The 16,846-nt window shown below is 36.4% G+C and overlaps 3 protein-coding genes across 3 annotated transcripts; 2 read left to right on the top strand and 1 right to left on the bottom strand.

The window, feature by feature from the left end:
* Positions 1-718: 718 nt before the first annotated feature.
* On the top strand, positions 719-4,495 carry aqp8a.1 (aquaporin 8a, tandem duplicate 1). The gene is made up of 5 exons (XM_079595176.1): positions 719-1,122; positions 1,373-1,499; positions 1,614-1,828; positions 3,849-3,983; positions 4,215-4,495. Exons 1-5 carry the CDS (start codon positions 863-865, stop codon positions 4,255-4,257), a joined length of 780 nt encoding a protein of 259 aa, XP_079451302.1. The 5' UTR covers positions 719-862; the 3' UTR covers positions 4,258-4,495.
* A 1,436-nt stretch (positions 4,496-5,931) lies between these two features.
* On the top strand, positions 5,932-8,222 carry aqp8a.2 (aquaporin 8a, tandem duplicate 2; the record flags this gene model as incomplete). Its single annotated transcript, XM_079595177.1, has 5 exons — positions 5,932-6,191; positions 6,520-6,646; positions 6,735-6,949; positions 7,799-7,933; positions 8,038-8,222. 5 exons carry the CDS (start codon positions 5,932-5,934, stop codon positions 8,078-8,080), a joined length of 780 nt encoding a protein of 259 aa, XP_079451303.1. The 3' UTR covers positions 8,081-8,222.
* Positions 8,223-9,539: 1,317 nt separating this feature from the next.
* On the bottom strand, positions 9,540-10,477 carry hbae5 (hemoglobin, alpha embryonic 5). Its single transcript, XM_079595945.1, has 3 exons — positions 10,154-10,477; positions 9,849-10,056; positions 9,540-9,752 (listed from the first exon to the last, which is right to left on the bottom strand). Exons 1-3 carry the CDS (start codon positions 10,246-10,248, stop codon positions 9,624-9,626), a joined length of 432 nt encoding a protein of 143 aa, XP_079452071.1. The 5' UTR covers positions 10,249-10,477; the 3' UTR covers positions 9,540-9,623.
* Positions 10,478-16,846: the final 6,369 nt, after the last annotated feature.

Raw genomic sequence — 16,846 nt, 5'->3', positions numbered from 1 at the left:
GTTTCTTGAACACCAAATCATATTTATTAAAACCATACATATTCAAATAGATAAGAGTTATTTTAAATGGTAATATACTTCACAACTATTTGTACTGTATCTTTGATTAAATAAATGCAGGCCTTAGTGAGCATAGAGACTTCTTTGAAAAGCATTAAATAATCGAACAGACCCCCACACTTTTGAATGGTTGTGAATGCGAATGTTTTTCAAACGTCACAAATAATCACCAGGAAGTAGTTTTAGAAAACAAAAGGCGATTAAAAGAGACAAAAAAAGGAAATGTTTCCTCTTTAGCCGTCAACGCCAGGCATCCTGCAGTCTTTCTCTGTATTCATTTTTGTCAGTGAGTCCCTCAAGAGAAACATTAACCCAAAGCGACCTTGTGATGTTATTTACTGCCGCAGGAACCCTGATTTGATGCATGAGAATGAGAGCAGATGAAATGCAGATTTAAAAAAAAAAAAAAATGCTGCAGGGCATGCTGACATGCACAGCGATCTATACCATGCCATTAGATTTATAAAGTTTGGGAAACTGCATTAACTCTAATCAATCCAGTTGCATAAGACAGTCGAGAAGACCTTGAGTGACATGAGAGTTCGTGCTCTTTTTATTGTCCTCAGTTGTGTAATAGCAGTCTGGTGGATGATAAGCAATATCCTGAACCCGTCACCCCCCCCCAAAACAATGCTCTCCACTGCTGTAATTGTAAAGTGTTTTTCCCAAGCCAGCATGAGTGATGACAAAGGAGACTGTTGGCCCGCCTTACCACCACTCCACCCCATCCTCTGTCCACCTTTATCAGTAGAAAGCTGCAGAGCGTGTGTGCACAGAACACCTGAAGCTTCAGACAGACAAAATGACCTCAGCGGAGTCCAAGGCAGATCTCTTTACAGTAGCCACAGGCGATGGAGGGGACAACCACCAGAACACGCAGAAGAAGTCCTTCTTCGAGCACTACATTCAGCCGTGCCTGGCGGAGATCCTCGGCTCCACTCTCTTCATGTTCGTGGGCTGTGTGTCGGTCATGGGGAACGTGGGCGTCAGTGGGAGCATCCAGCCCGCGCTGGCACACGGACTAGCGCTGGCCATAGCAATTGCCATTTTTGGAGAAATCAGGTAACTGCCTTATGTTCTGTGTTCTTGAGTTTTTAACAGAGAAAATGTTGATAATATTTAAACTATGTGCTTGTTATATTTACAATATTTACAAAATAGAATATCAACTATTTAAATTAGATTTCAGTGAGTAATGGAAAAAAAAATCTTTATTGTTTAAAAAAATTAAATTAAATTTTATGAATAAAGGATCATTTCATATTTGTATTTGTCATTTACATGCTTGTCATTTACATCTCTTGTTTTCCAGCGGTGGTCACTTCAATCCGGCCGTGTCTTTGTGTGTTTACCTCATCGGAGGAATGGAGCTGATGCTCCTGGTGCCATACGTGCTCTCACAGATGTTAGGTGGAGTGATTGCTGCCGGCCTTGCCAAAGTATGTGTGCAAGCTTCTCTATCCATATTTGTAACTGCGTTTGTGACTTATAGACTTATAATCTGTGACACTTTTGACAATGCAACATAGACATTCTCTTTTCTTTCCCTTTAGGCTGTCACTACGGATGAGGCATTTGGAAATGCAACCGGAGCAGCGTTTGATGCCGTTCAGTCCTCTCACGGCGTTGGCCCTGCGACTATGGCAGAGATGATGATGACGCTTTTTTTGACTATAGTTGTCAGCATGGGTGCCGTAAACGGAAGGACCCGAAGCCATCTCGCTCCCTTCTGCATTGGACTCACCGTGACTGCAAATATTTTGGCTGGGTAGGAAACTAACATTTAAAACAATTCATACACTACTGTACAGAATACTTTGCCACACTACATTTTAAAAGAAAAAATAATCTAGTCTAGTGTTTTGAGGGCATAAAGAGCATTTGTGTTAAATATTTATTTACAATTCTGCACCTACTGTATACCTTGAGTCTCTTTCATATAATATTCCTATATATATATCTGATACAAATGAAAGTAGAATTCTACTTATACCTGAACTGTGTAGATTACAGTTTTTTTATTCGCTTTGGTACTATTTTCCGAAATAGTTGCAAAACTCCAAACTGATCACACTCGTAACACAGCTAGTCATTCTTTCAAAACCTGATCTCAGGCTTTCATTCCACATAATCATTGTTTCAAAACACAAGATCATTGTGATATGTAATGAGAACGTTTGGTTTAATCACTGAACAGTATGATCCTTTTTCAATTTAGTACTTTTAACAATCAGTTAATTCAATAGCAAACAATGCAAGATCTTTCAAATCACCCTTGTTGCTAAAATAATTACAGTAATACAGGCTACAGATGCCACATTAGAAAATACACATACATTTACATTTCCTAACTTATGTAATTGAACACATAATGTTTGCAATAGTATCAAGTGTTATCAAAATGTGTGATGAAGTTATGAATTGGCCATTAGGTTTTGTGATAGAAGAGAGTTTGCTGGCAATACAGTAAATGTTTTACTGTGCCAAATGACTGAATCTATACTATGAGTTACAGTAATGTGTCAGTCTCTACCATTTGAATCTATTTACAGTATCACATGGCATACTGTAGTGTAAAATGTTGTATTTGATGCCATCTGTCTCCTACTGATACATCTCTGATCAATCTGATGTTACGCTGTCATTAACTGTTTCCTCTCCCTTGTATTCCATCCTGCACTTCACAATTTGTTCACAAATGGCAAATCTCTCTCTCTCTCTCTCTCTCTCTCTCTCTCTCTCTCTCTCTCTCTCTCTCTCTCTCTCTCTTTCGCTTTCTCACGCACACACACATGCTCACACATGTGCACACACTTTGAACATAGTGCATGGTTATCATCTAAGATAAATCACTTATGTAAAAATTTTGAATTACATTTGGTAATACATATCGGAAATTGCAAACAAGTTATATAAAAAACTATTTCTACAGAAATATCTAATATCTACAGAAACCTACAGGTGTGCCAAATATTTAATTTATTACCCATTAAGTCCAGTTGGATTAAATAATAGACAACTGTATTAAACTAAACGAGAGTAATTCTAACATTATACATTTTTATATTATATTTTAAAGTTAATTACATTATAATTGTCCATATTATAAAACTTGACTTGGTGGATCCTTATTGCTGAAACTTGCTATAATTTGCTTAAAAAAATAAATAAATCTAGAAATATTATGGCTGAGCAGACAGGGAGGATATACTTCTACATTCTGCCAAACAATAAACTATAGAAATATAAAAATTATATAATACTATTGATTACTACTACTACCACTACTGATAACAATAATAATATTTCTACCATTTAACAACCATTTAACTAATTATTAACTAGATTTGACTTGTTTTTTTTCTGTAGTGCTGTCCCCTGACTCCACCAGGGTGGTGTTAATGTATGATAGTGATTTTAACACATTAGTGCCAACCCCGGTAGCTCATCTCTAATCAGTGAAACTGATTATGTTTTATCTTATTCTGTTACTTCCTGTCTAACTGTCATCATATGTTTCATGCTTTTATAAGCAGATGTTTTCTCACAAGTCGCTACACTTGTTTCTAAGTGGCGAATGAGGTGTTTTTGAGGAACATGGCAACCAAACAAACAGGAAATCGCAGGATATTTTACAGGAAACAAAGACACCAGGAGCCTTAGAATAATAATGGCAAAAGGAAATGTTAATTCCTAACACTAAAATGTGATGATATGCTGTATTTGGGGTAATTTTTTCAGTTTTGAGAAGCTCTGATTTAACTGATTTTGTCTTGCATGTCAAACAGGGGTGGAATATCAGGAGCATGTATGAATCCGGCACGGGCCTTTGGGCCAGCGATAGTGTTCGGTCACTGGACGTACCACTGGATATATTGGGTGGGACCTTTGACTGGTGCTTTGGTCACTGTCAGCCTTGTGAGGTATTCTGGCAACTCACTTTTTCCTTACACAATGAATGATTTTCTTCATTTAGGAGGAGTATCAAGTCATGTGTATCAGCTTAAACAATATATGAAGACTTATTTAATTTTGAAGCCATTCATATTGAAACAAGAGTTAATATTTGATATGGGTTTTATGTGTTTAAAGCACAAAACTTCATCTTAATATGCAAGTATGAGTATTCTGATCAATTGCTTGATTCATTCCAGGTTGATAATGGGAGACAAGAAGATTCGTGTTATTTTCAAATGATGGAGATGAAGGACTTATGAGGATCCTGCGGTGTTGCAAGCTTTTTAAGCTTTTCAAGATTATTTGTAAAGCATTGTATGATATTGTCAAACATTTATATTAGTGCAGTTTTCTAAACTTTTCTGTATTCTGATGCTTCATTGTCTCTTTGACACATGTATTTGTTGTTTTAGTTTTATAACCTGCCATTATGTATTCTGATGTTTTATGTTAATAAACATAACATTTTTTTCTTAAATATTGCCTGAATGTATTTCATGTATCACTTTGCAATATGTGAATGTGCATATACACTGACACAAACACTACTGGGCACAAAAAATAAAGTTAAAATGGGCCAAGTCAAAAAAGGCAAAATATTTAGTGTCTTTTATTGGTCTTAACCATTTTAATCACAAATCACTGGTCAGGAAATTGCACAAATGCTGTAGATAAAGTAACTTTAGCACAGAATATCCTTCCCTAACTTGCAGACTAGTTCTTTATAAGGAGAGTCACTGTTGTCCCACTCAGTGTAATGGCTTCAAACAGTTCATGAGTAGTTGAAACATGTCTCCCAGTCCATTTGTGTGACCAAATATTCACTATACAAATCTGGACTCTGACCTGGCCAAAACCCTGACGGACTTGCTCTCTAGCCTCTTCTTGGTTCTCTCTTCTTCCTCCATACCTCGCTGTGGTGGAGATGCGTGTATTATATATTTCTCAGCAGATTTTCGAAGACACCGCTCTCGGTCATCATCATGCAACTCGTGTTTCATTCATCACTCCACACACAACTGCCTATATTCTGCCAAAAACCAAACCTCATTCTGTGTTCAATGTTTTTCTGAGACAGCAATGGCTTTTTAAGTTCATTTGCTTACATTTTGCCAATTTCCTGACTAACATAATTTGAGGTTAAGACAAATAAAAGCCATTTTTTGGATTTATTTATGTCACACACACACACACATACACGCACACGCACACACACACACACACACACACACACACACACACACACACAAATGGCCTAAAGTGATGTCAGGAGAGTATATTGGTTTTTAATCACCATCAAAACATGAGGAAAATATATATTTATTTATTTTTAAACGTGAGGGTGGAACAAAACTCTAAACTTGGTATTTATCTAAACATTAATCTTATATACATCTTTTATTTTATTTTATTTTTTTATGGACCTAAATATATCAATATAATTATTAATAAATAATAATAAATAAAACAACAAACTCATCACATTTCAAAGTTCACCTTGAAGTGTTTTATTGTGCCATTTGGGTTGATAGCATTTACAGCCAAGGTCAGGGAGTTATCACACACTTGGCACGCATATCAATAACACAGATATAATAGTGGAAAAAAATACTGTCCAAATGTAAAGCAACTTATACATCTGATAAGGGGAAAATACTAACTCTAGACTGAACATGTCTGTGCTTATAGCTCACAGTTATTGTTGAAACTTTCCAGATCTTTTCATTGTCTCCTAAAACTTGGTTGTACAGTACGTGGCTGCTGCGTCCTTCATAATAATCATATGATAATATATCAGTCTTTCAGGGATATAAGAGTGATTTATGGTGGAACAAGTCAAGTTGGCTCTTTTATCATAGTGCTAACCCTCTGCCACACAGTCACAAAGTTACTCATTGCACTTGATGGTGCACGATGTCAGTGGCAGTAGAGAAGCTAGAGCTCAAAGAGCTGGACAAAACTTTGCTGAAGAAGAATGAATCCTCACCCAAACCTCAGAGCAAATATGAAAGAATAATCCAGCCATGTGTTGCCGAGCTGGTGGGCACAATGTTTTTTGTCTTCATTGGCTGCGTGTCTGTCATTGAAAATGTGGAGGCAGCCGGAAGACTACAGCCAGCACTCGCACATGGTTTGGCAGTGGCTGTGCTGGTGGCATGTATGGCAGAAATCAGGTAAGAATCATTTATTTTAAGGTGTCCTTGTTACAGTAGCCTATAATTATTCATTAAATTACTGTGTATAACAACATACGGTATAAATATTGGGTTAGGATTAGGGTTATTTGCAAGTAATTATGCATAATATAGCCCCTAACGTTATTACTACATACGTAAACATAACATAAGGACAAATAAAAAAAAGTGTTACAGTTTTTACATATTTTTCTGCACTTCTTTTGATTTGTTCAATTATTTTTGAGTGCTGAAGGGGATTTTTCTGAAATCAAAGCAAATGAGTGTTATATCTCACCTGAATTATTATTATTTTTTCTCCATGCAGCGGATCACATTTCAACCCTCCGTTCACCATCGCTATCTGGTTGTGTGGTGGACTTCAGCTGACGATGGTTGTTCCCTACCTTATCAGTCAGATTATCGGAGGTGTGCTGGGAGCTGCAATGTCAAAGGTGTTTAAAAAATAATACACTTAATACAACAACAGAAAATAATATTGTTGGTTACACAAAAGTGCTCAACAGAGAATGTATTTTCAAGGTTATGACATCACACAAGAACTACATGAACGCTACCGGAGCGGCCTTTGCTGTTCTGAAGTCTGATGAGCAGCTGGGGAAGGTTGTGTTTGCTGAAATGGCCATGACATGTCTAGTAACCATGGTAGTCCTGATGGGGGCAGTCAATGGAAAGAGCAAAACCCCCCTTGTGCCCTTCATGGCGGGCTGCACTGTTATCATCAATATTCTGGCAGGGTGAGTATTGAACTACCGAGTCTATACCAAAATCAAGCTCAAATGGAGTTAACAAGGTTTTGACCATGCAGCGAATGGCTGAGGCCTCCGTATAGGCTGTTTTGCACGTCATTAAACTGCCGCACCTGAGGCAGTAGTATAGGTTATATCGCATTAGGTTTTCAACTTTTAAACTTATAAAGTTTATTGTAGCTATATGGGGCTCAGTATTGTAATTTGTCCAACATTTTGTTTTATAATATAGGAAGTGCTATGACGAGGCTATTTAAGACAGTATTGGCTGACTGGAGTCGACGACAAATGCTGTAGACTAAAACACTTGAGTAAAGAAAAAAACACTGTACTTTTTCAAAGAATCAGTTCTTTGTTGCATTACAAACAAGCAGAGACATCCAAAGATGATAGAGGTGGGGAGGAGTAATGAGGTTTGACTGACAGTTTGAGGATCCAATGGAGATAAGGTTTGGTCAGAACTTGAAGCTCTTTTTAATACTTTTTTAATTTAAATATTTGCAAAACCCACAGACAGATGTAAAGGGCGACCAATAGTAATGATTTATTTGGGGTGTCTGCCTATTTAAAATTGTGTTAATTTATTTAGATTTGTAATTACCTTACAGAGATTTACCCCCCCCCCCCCCCCATACACACACACACACACACACACACACAACACACACACACACATACTCTCCACTATATAATGCCTATATGCGTAAATCTGGCCCTGAGAATGGCATTTTTAGTTTTACAAATGTTATGTATGTAGACTACATAACATTTCTGCTTTGCTAATGCTATAATAGAATGTGTATCTGTCTGAATAATCTATGTTGTTTTATTTCATAGAGGAGACGTTTCTGGCACCTGTCTGAACCCTGCAAGAGCTTTTGGACCTGCATTGATCGCTAACCACTGGTCTTATCATTGGGTTTATTGGGTCGGCCCGATAGGGGGAGGTCTGGTGGCTGCGGCTCTCGTGAGGTTGGTTTGCCTTGATATTAAATATGCCATATTTCCTTGTTGAGGTCTTCCATGATAAGAAATATTTTTTTACAGCAGACTGTAACTTTATTCTTTTTTTACAGGCTTCTGCTTGGAGATGAGAAGACACGAGTTATAATGAAATGATATAGGAGCATTTCAGCATGCAAAGCCTCTCAATTCATGATGCCATTATTACTTCTAAACACTCTAAATATGTCATGTCTATCTTAACTGCATATATTGCTATTTAATTTAAAACTGTGGCCAACCCTTTTTCTTTTTTTCCAGCAGATGTCACTAAATTGTCTGTTGATAATGTTTCACATAAATTGTTTTATCTCAGACTGTAGATTATAATTTACTCTAAATAAAATGTACTCCATATTTGTATATTATCAGTGTGTGTGTGTTTTAATATTGCACATGTCAACATTAATACTGTTGGAGCATTTCCTGTATTTAGCTTCAAAACAAGTTTCTGTGTAAATCATCAATCAAATGTCTAAATGCAATTTTCTTATTATTTGTTTCTTTCTGGTAGACACCATATACCAGGATTATAGGAATAATTATATATAAGAAGAAGATGAATAAATAATTGTAGGCTATATTATTATTATAATGATTATTATTATTGTGGGTTTTGTTCTTGTTTTTTAACAGAAGAGATATGGGAGACCTAGTTTGTACAAGTTGCCACAATCTATACTCTTAAAAATATTCTGGGTTATTTTTAACCCAAATGCTTGGTTCAGCCTGTTGGGCCATTTTATTTGGTGATTTTTTTTAATGATTTTTTTACCTAAGTGCTAGCTAGTTCTGCGTAACTTATCTTTTGGGTAATTTTTACAATGTTGGGTCAGTGTAACATAAAGTAGTTTCTGCCGAGCCTGCTCCTGTCACTTCCTTTTCTAAATGTTTTATGATAGTCAAAGAATCATAATGACTTGTCAATTAATAAAAATTATTTGATATGAACTTCTGTAGTTATAACAGATTTTAGAGCCTAATAACCTTCAATATCCAGTTGTGTGACACTATTTAAAACAACAACAACCCAGCAAATGGGTTATTGTGTACAATTAATGTAAAAGTTGGGTCAAAATAACCCATGTTTTCTGTCCAATATTTACCCAGCAGCACTGGGTGGCCAAACGACCCAACCATGGTCTAAAAAAAATATTTTGTCAAAGTTATAGCCTACATGAATTTTGAACAATACCCGCGTATAGCCTACATATCCATACTCATTTTTATATAATAGGCTATAGGCCTAAAATATGTAGCTATATTAGGCCTACTTTGTACATAAAGGTCTTAAATATTTTATAAGCTAAAAGAAACTTAATCAATTACGGTATATTTTGAACATTGCATGGTGAGCCAAAATGTGAAGATAAGTAGGCAATATTTATTCAGCAACAAGCTTTAATTTATCCAGTTAATTCCATGTCCGCTGTGTGATTTAGTCTAATCCGAGTTTAATGATCTGAAACTATTTCAGAAATCTAACAGAATTAATATGATCCAATAAATATATTCATACTGCAAACAATTTTAGATTTTGTTTTGTCATGTGTTAGGGAAGAAATGCATCAGATGAGTGTCTCCAGATTTGTTTTAATTGACATGTTGTTGACTAAATAGACAAAACAACATTCAAACTGCTTAACAAATATCAAACAGGTTAACGATATTTGTCAGATAAAGCCAGGGCCACTCTTGCGAGGAACTTGTCCATGGCCAGGTGGGCTTCAGGTGTGAAGTCATCAGGGAAGAGCATGGACAACACCACGAGAATGTTATGGGCCAGGATCTGTTCAATTGAGATGAATAATGATTAATAATAATGACAACTAAAAGTATGGCTCAATTATTAATAAAGTAAGCGTCAGACACAACAGTATTTTACCTTGAAGTTAGCAGGATCGACTCTCAGCTGGAAGGCATGCAGCTCGCTGAGACTGAGCAGGCCACCGAAAAGGTCGTCGATCTTTTCAATCGCCAATCCGAGTCCACCGAGGACCTTATTTCCATGCTTCCTCACCGGGGCAGAGCCGGGGGTCAGGTCGCTCCAGTGAGAGAAGTAGGTCTTGGTCTGAGGGTAGACCAACAGCATTCTGTAAAACGAGGGGGTAATGTAAGTTCCAGTTTTATCAGACCCTTACCATAGATCTGCACAATTATTTTTTGACGAAATTCAAGAATTTGTCTTACCTGGACAATGCCTCATTGCCGATATCCTCAGCCTTTGGGGAAATCTTTGCCCAGAGGGCCTTCACAGCAGCTTTGTCCTTAGAAGAGAGACTCATTTTGAATCGATGTCTGGAATGAATAGACGTGGTCAAATGACTTACCCATCTAAATGTTGGTCCTCTTTTTAAGCGTTTGTAGTTGAGATGGGCACGCCCAAGATACAGACTAATTGCGTGTCAGATTGAACTCCTGCCAGTGAACGCTGCAAATTGACTTGATGCCCATTTTCCCCTCCTCATTTTTGGGGTGATACGTGATGATACTGTACGTGCGCGCGCACTTGACCCACTGAGCAAGCGACGTCTGTGGACATACAAAACAGGTTGATATCCCGTCGGTCCGTCCAGGCCATGATCTGAACGTCCATTGACAGCCAGAATTAGTCGATTACTGACACTGAGAAATTATGTCCAATCAGGCCATAATCTAAACGTCCACTGACAGCCAGAACTAGTTGAGAAAAGACGTTCATACTGACTATAATCTAAACGTTCGTTGACATCCAGAACTAGTCAGTAAAAGACGTGAATAAAGATGTCCAATCTGGCCACAAACTATACGTCCACTGACAGCCAGAACTAGTTGAGAAAAGACGTTCATTCTGACTATAATCTAAACGTCCATTGACATCCAGAACTAGTCGATGAATGACGTGAATAAAGATGTCCAATCTGGCCACAAACTATACGTCCACTGACAGCCAGAACTAGTTGAGAAAAGACGTTCATTCTGACTATAATCTAAACGTCCATTGACATCCAGAACTAGTCGATGAATGACGTGAATAAAGATGTCCAATCTGGCCACAAACTATACGTCCACTGACAGCCAGAACTAGTTGAGAAAAGACGTTCATACTGACTATAATCTAAACGTCCATTGACATCCAGAACTAGTCAGTAAAGGACGTGAATAAAGATGTCCAATCTGGCCACAAACTATACGTCCACTGACAGCCAGAACTAGTTGAGAAAAGACGTTCATTCTGACTATAATCTAAACGTCCATTGACATCCAGAGATAGTCAGTAAAGGACGTGAATAAAGATGTCCAATCTGGCCACAAACTATACGTCCACTGACAGCCAGAACTAGTTGAGAAAAGACGTTCATTCTGACTATAATCTAAACGTCCATTGACATCCAGAGATAGTCAGTAAAGGACGTGAATAAAGATGTCCAATCTGGCCACAAACTATACGTCCACTGACAGCCAGAACTAGTTGAGAAAAGACGTTCATTCTGACTATAATCTAAACGTCCGTTGACATCCAGAACTAGTCGATGAATGACGTGAATAAAGATGTCCAATCTGGCCACAAACTATACGTCCACTGACAGCCAGAACTAGTTGAGAAAAGACGTTCATTCTGACTATAATCTAAACGTTCGTTGACATCCAGAGATAGTCGATGAATGACGTGAATAAAGATGTCCAATCTGGCCACAAACTATACGTCCACTGACAGCCAGAACTAGTTGAGAAAAGACGTTCATTCTGACTATAATCTAAACGTCCATTGACATCCAGAACTAGTCAGTAAAGGACGTGAATAAAGATGTCCAATCTGGCCACAAACTATACGTCCACTGACAGCCAGAACTAGTTGAGAAAAGACGTTCATTCTGACTATAATCTAAACGTCCATTGACATCCAGAGATAGTCGATGAATGACGTGAATAAAGATGTCCAATCTGGCCACAATCTAAATGTCCGTTGACATCCAGATTTAGTCAATAAATTACAGAAAATATGTTAAGGCCACAATCGAAACGTCCACAAATAATAATAAAAAAGACGTCCACGATGGCTATAACCAGAAAATGACAGTAAATTTTTTATTTATTTATTTATATGTATATATATATATATATATATATATATATATATATATATATATATATATAGGCCTATTGTAGTGGTGAATGCTGCAATATTTTAGGCTGGCTGAAGGCATGGCTAAAGGCTTTAATTTTTTTATTTTTTTTATTATTATTATTAAATGCTTGTAGAAGAAAAGTACAACAAAACACGAAAATATTGAATTTTAAACCCCCTAGTTTGGAAAAAAAAGAATAAAAAAAAATAACATTAGGGATCAGATTCCAGATATAGGAGGGCTTAAAGTTCTTTATCCAATTTATTTTGAAGGTGTTGTTTAAAGTGGTAAAATCAAGAAAGTTTAAACCGCCCTTCTCAATGTTACATATCTTCTGACAAAATGGCTAAAGACAACATTTATGTTTCTGTTGTCTTTAAACATAAACTGGCTGGCAGACACCTTGCAAATAACCTCAGAGTTATCACTATGTGCTAGCTAAGTGTGTTCATCTATGCATATTGGCTATATAAACGGTTTTTGTATCCCTTTCAGTATCACGATTGTGTATTGCATTCAACCTTCTCTACATAATTAAATTATTTTGGTCACCTTGCTCTTCAGTGGAAGGATGACTTTACTGATTTTTTTATGATCTCTGAGAGGTATAGTAGAGGATACAGGCAGGTTGGCACAAATAGACAGATCAAGATGACAAGTCCCTCAAACTCAAGGAATAAACCAAATAACTGTCAATAAATAGATTTGGGCTATGTGAAACTGATAACATGTAAATTATAGCCACATGATTTTTGGGAACTGGGAATAGGGGACAAAGGCAGACGGTGACACACTTCTTCCAGTCCATATGGACTATATTTATTCTAAAGTTTTTATATAAAATTACATTTATATTCTAGAAAAAGTGATTCATTTATTGTCTTTTTTTATTCGTCTTTGTTTGAGGGTGATGGGTAACTATTTCCAATTATATATTGAGCCTTAAGTGCTCTTTGAAGGCCTGTGCCCGGTTCCAAAAGAGCATCTGTTCAAAGCTGGCCACCTTGACCCCTTCAGCAACATGGGACCAAGCCCAAATATGTGTGAAATATGTTTAAATTGTTAAATTTAATGTTAAATTTCACCCATAACAATTATACTCCTCCAAATGTCAGCTGTAAATTTGTCCATTTATTTTATATTGTTTTGTTGTTATTTTTTATTTATTACGTGTATGCTGCTTAGTAAAATTATATTTCAAAAAAAGTGATAAGCATAGATGTTTTTCGGATAATATGTATATTTTTCGTTTTTTTATTTACTATTAAGAGTGGTGGAAAACGCGGTTATTGGGTACTATTTCCTGTTCCAAGTAGATCGTGGTATCCCTCCCCTGTGAAAAACAGTTCTACCTTTATACTGATAATAAATAATAGGGATTATTTTGATATTTTTTTTTTTTTTTTACTTTTATAACATGGTACTGCGATTTTTGAATATTGAACATGCTTGGAATACAAGTTTCTCCAGTTCTGTGGCGGAGGGATATGTGACTGCAGTCCGCGCGCGCAGCATGCTCCGCAGTCCTGAGTCCACTCCGCACCAAGGAAGGCTGTCTTCGTCTCGTGTCGCTGTCTCGTGTTGCACTTGACGTCCCCATCAAGGACTTTGTAAGTATGTTATAATATTGGTAATACTAATAGTAAGTGATTCCCGAAATGTTAATCATAAAGTTTTTTTTCGTTAGTCCCAGTAGGTCCAGCTAAGTCATCATTCAAATGTATTTTCCTCTAAATTGACGTGCTAGCCTACTTAAGCTAACGTTAGCTTAAGTTAGTTGGCGCCAATCAGCCTCAAACCGGACTTTCTATGGCAAGCCTTTTTAACATTTAATCATTTAAACCGACTAGTAACGTTATCTATTTTTATGCAACTAGTTATTTTTTAGATACTAGTATCCCATTAATTACTAGTACTTATTCATTAGCTACTAGTGCTTATTATTTAGCTATGACTAGTCAGAACAGCCACTGTAAAGTTCAATTAAAAATCTTACTAGTAAAATTAACAATCTTACTAACGTTAGTAACATTTGGAATAAATACTACCGGTATATCTAATAAATAGATACTAGTATCTATTGAATAAGTACTAGTAGCGAGTTAAAAAGTACAAGTATCTAATTAATAGGTAGTATATAAGGAATAAGTACTATAGTATCTAATCTATTTGATAGGTACTAGTAGTTAATGACTTAGTACTAGTATCTATTGAATAAGTACTAGTATTGAACAAGTAATAGTAGCTAATGAATAAGTAGGCTACTAGTATATATTTAATAGGTACTAGTATTTATTGAACAAATACCTGTACTATTATTTAGTGTTGTCAAAAGACCCAGTACTTCGGTACCATTTCGGTACTAAAAAAATGAAATGGTTACGGTATAGTGTTGTCACGGTACCAAAATTTCAGTATTCGGTACCGATACCTGTAAAAATCCACGGTTCTCGGTACCAATTTCGGTACCAAAGCTAATTTAGATTAAATTTGCATATATTAAAGTGTATATCCATTTGTCAGATAACATTAGATAAATGACCTAACAATAGTTACATACACTGAAGCAATTATTCTCCTTGGGGTAATTTAAAAATGTAGCCTACCAATACATTTTTAAAATCAAAAGTTTTATCTGTTCATGAACAATCAAGTGTTTGTATTAAATAACATTCACAAACATACATTAATGTTGTAAAAATATATTGTTCACTCAATGTGTTGAAGTTAGATAAGGCATTAAGTAATGTTAATGAATGGTATCTTATTGTAGTGTTACCAACTAAACAGGAGATAAAACGTGTTTTATTTGACTTGACTGTCCTTTTATTTAATCCAAAACTGCGTTCATATTTAATTTTAAAATGGATTTTAAACAAGATACAACCGCACACGATACCATTTTAGGGGCCGTTCATATATCGCGTTTTATGCGCGTGCAAATTCGTTATTTCAAATGTAGGCGTGCGGCTTATAATAGAAGCATCTCAACAAGTCATGTGACACATTTGAAATAACGAATTTGCACGCGCATAAAACGCGATATATGAACGGCCCCTAAAATGGTATCGTGTGCGGTTGTATCTTGTTTAAAATCCATTTTAAAATTAAATATGAACGCAGTTTTGGATTAAATAAAAGGACAGTCAAGTCAAATAAAACACGTTTTATCTCCTGTTTAGTTGGTAACACTACAATAAGATACCATTCATTAACATTACTTAATGCCTTATCTAACATCAACACATTGAGTGAACAATATATTTTTACAACATTAATGTATGTTTGTGAATGTTATTTAATACAAATACTTGATTGTTCATGAACAGATAAAACTTTTGATTTTAAAAATGTATTTTTAAATTACCCCAAGGAGAATAATTGCTTCAGTGTATAACTAGTGTTTATTGTTAGGTAATTTTATCTAATGTTATCTAACAAATGGTTATACACTTTAATATATGCAAATTTAATCTAAATTAAGCTTTGGTACCGAAATTGGTACCGAGAACCGTGGATTTTCACGGGTATTGGTACCGAATACTGAAATTATGGTACCGTGACAACACTACTAGTATCTAAAAATAAGTACTAGTACCTAATGAATAATAACATAACGGAATAGTTGATATCTGACTGACCCCTGGAAGTTAATGGCAACATTTTTTATTTGTTACTAGTAACAAAAGAATAGTTACTAGTCATTATCAAAATAAGTACTAGTATCTAATAATAAGTACTGGTATCTAATGAATACGTACTAGTATCTAATAATAAGTACTGGTATCTAATGAATAAGTACTAATATCTAGTGAATAAGTACTAGTGTCTTTTTAATAGCTACTAGTACGTAATAAATAAGAACTAGTATCTAATGACTAGCATCTAATAATAAGTACTAGTATCTAATGGCGCTTTTCCACTGAATGGTACGGTTCGGTACGGCACGGCACGCTTTGGCGCTTTTCCACTGCATGGTACGGTACGGCTCGGTTCGGTACGGCTCACTTATGGCGCATTTCCACTGCATGGTACGGTACGGTACGGCTCGGTACGGCTCGCTTCGGCTCGCTTTAAATGGTACCACCTCTGTTGAGGTTCCAAGCGTACCGTACCGATACTATAATGTGACGTGAAAACACTGGAGATCACTGATTGGTCAGACAGAATCGTCACTTCAGCGTCATTGTATTTGCGACACCAGACACTAAACCCGCTAGATTTAAATAGCCAGACAACAGCCAACGCGGTAGCACCTGTTTTTAGAGTATTTACTTGACAAAAAAAGTAAAAAAAAATCTAACAAGAAATGGCTGAATCGTGTTCAGTGGACGAGGTGCAGACGTTCCTCTAAGGTTGCCGAGGAGCAGAAGTAGCACAGCTACAGGACCTACAACTATTAACGATCAGTCCCACCCACTTTGAAGCGGTACTAACTGCAGTGGAAAAGTAACCGAGCTAAAGTGAACCGAACCGTACCGAGTCGTACCACGCAGTGGAAAAGCGAGCCGAACCGAACCGTTCCGCGCCGAGTCGAACCGTACCGAGCTGAACCGAGCCGTACCATGCAGTGGAAAAGCACCATAATGAACAAGTTAACGGATCAAACAGCGCTGACGTGGAAACCAGGAAGAAACATTGTAGGTCTACTATCAAGTAAAGTTACGTCGGTTTTATTTTGACATTATGAATAAAATTGCTGCCCTCAAATGTTAATCTAAAATATAATCTTTGTTTATAACTACTACAATATTACATTTCATTTTTTTATAAG

This window comes from Phoxinus phoxinus (genome assembly GCF_949152265.1).
Source record: "Phoxinus phoxinus genome assembly, chromosome: 21".
NCBI classification, from domain to species: Eukaryota; Metazoa; Chordata; class Actinopteri; order Cypriniformes; family Leuciscidae; genus Phoxinus; species Phoxinus phoxinus.
The sequence above is the reverse complement of the archived record's forward strand: the minus strand, read 5'-3'. Positions and strand labels throughout refer to the sequence as shown.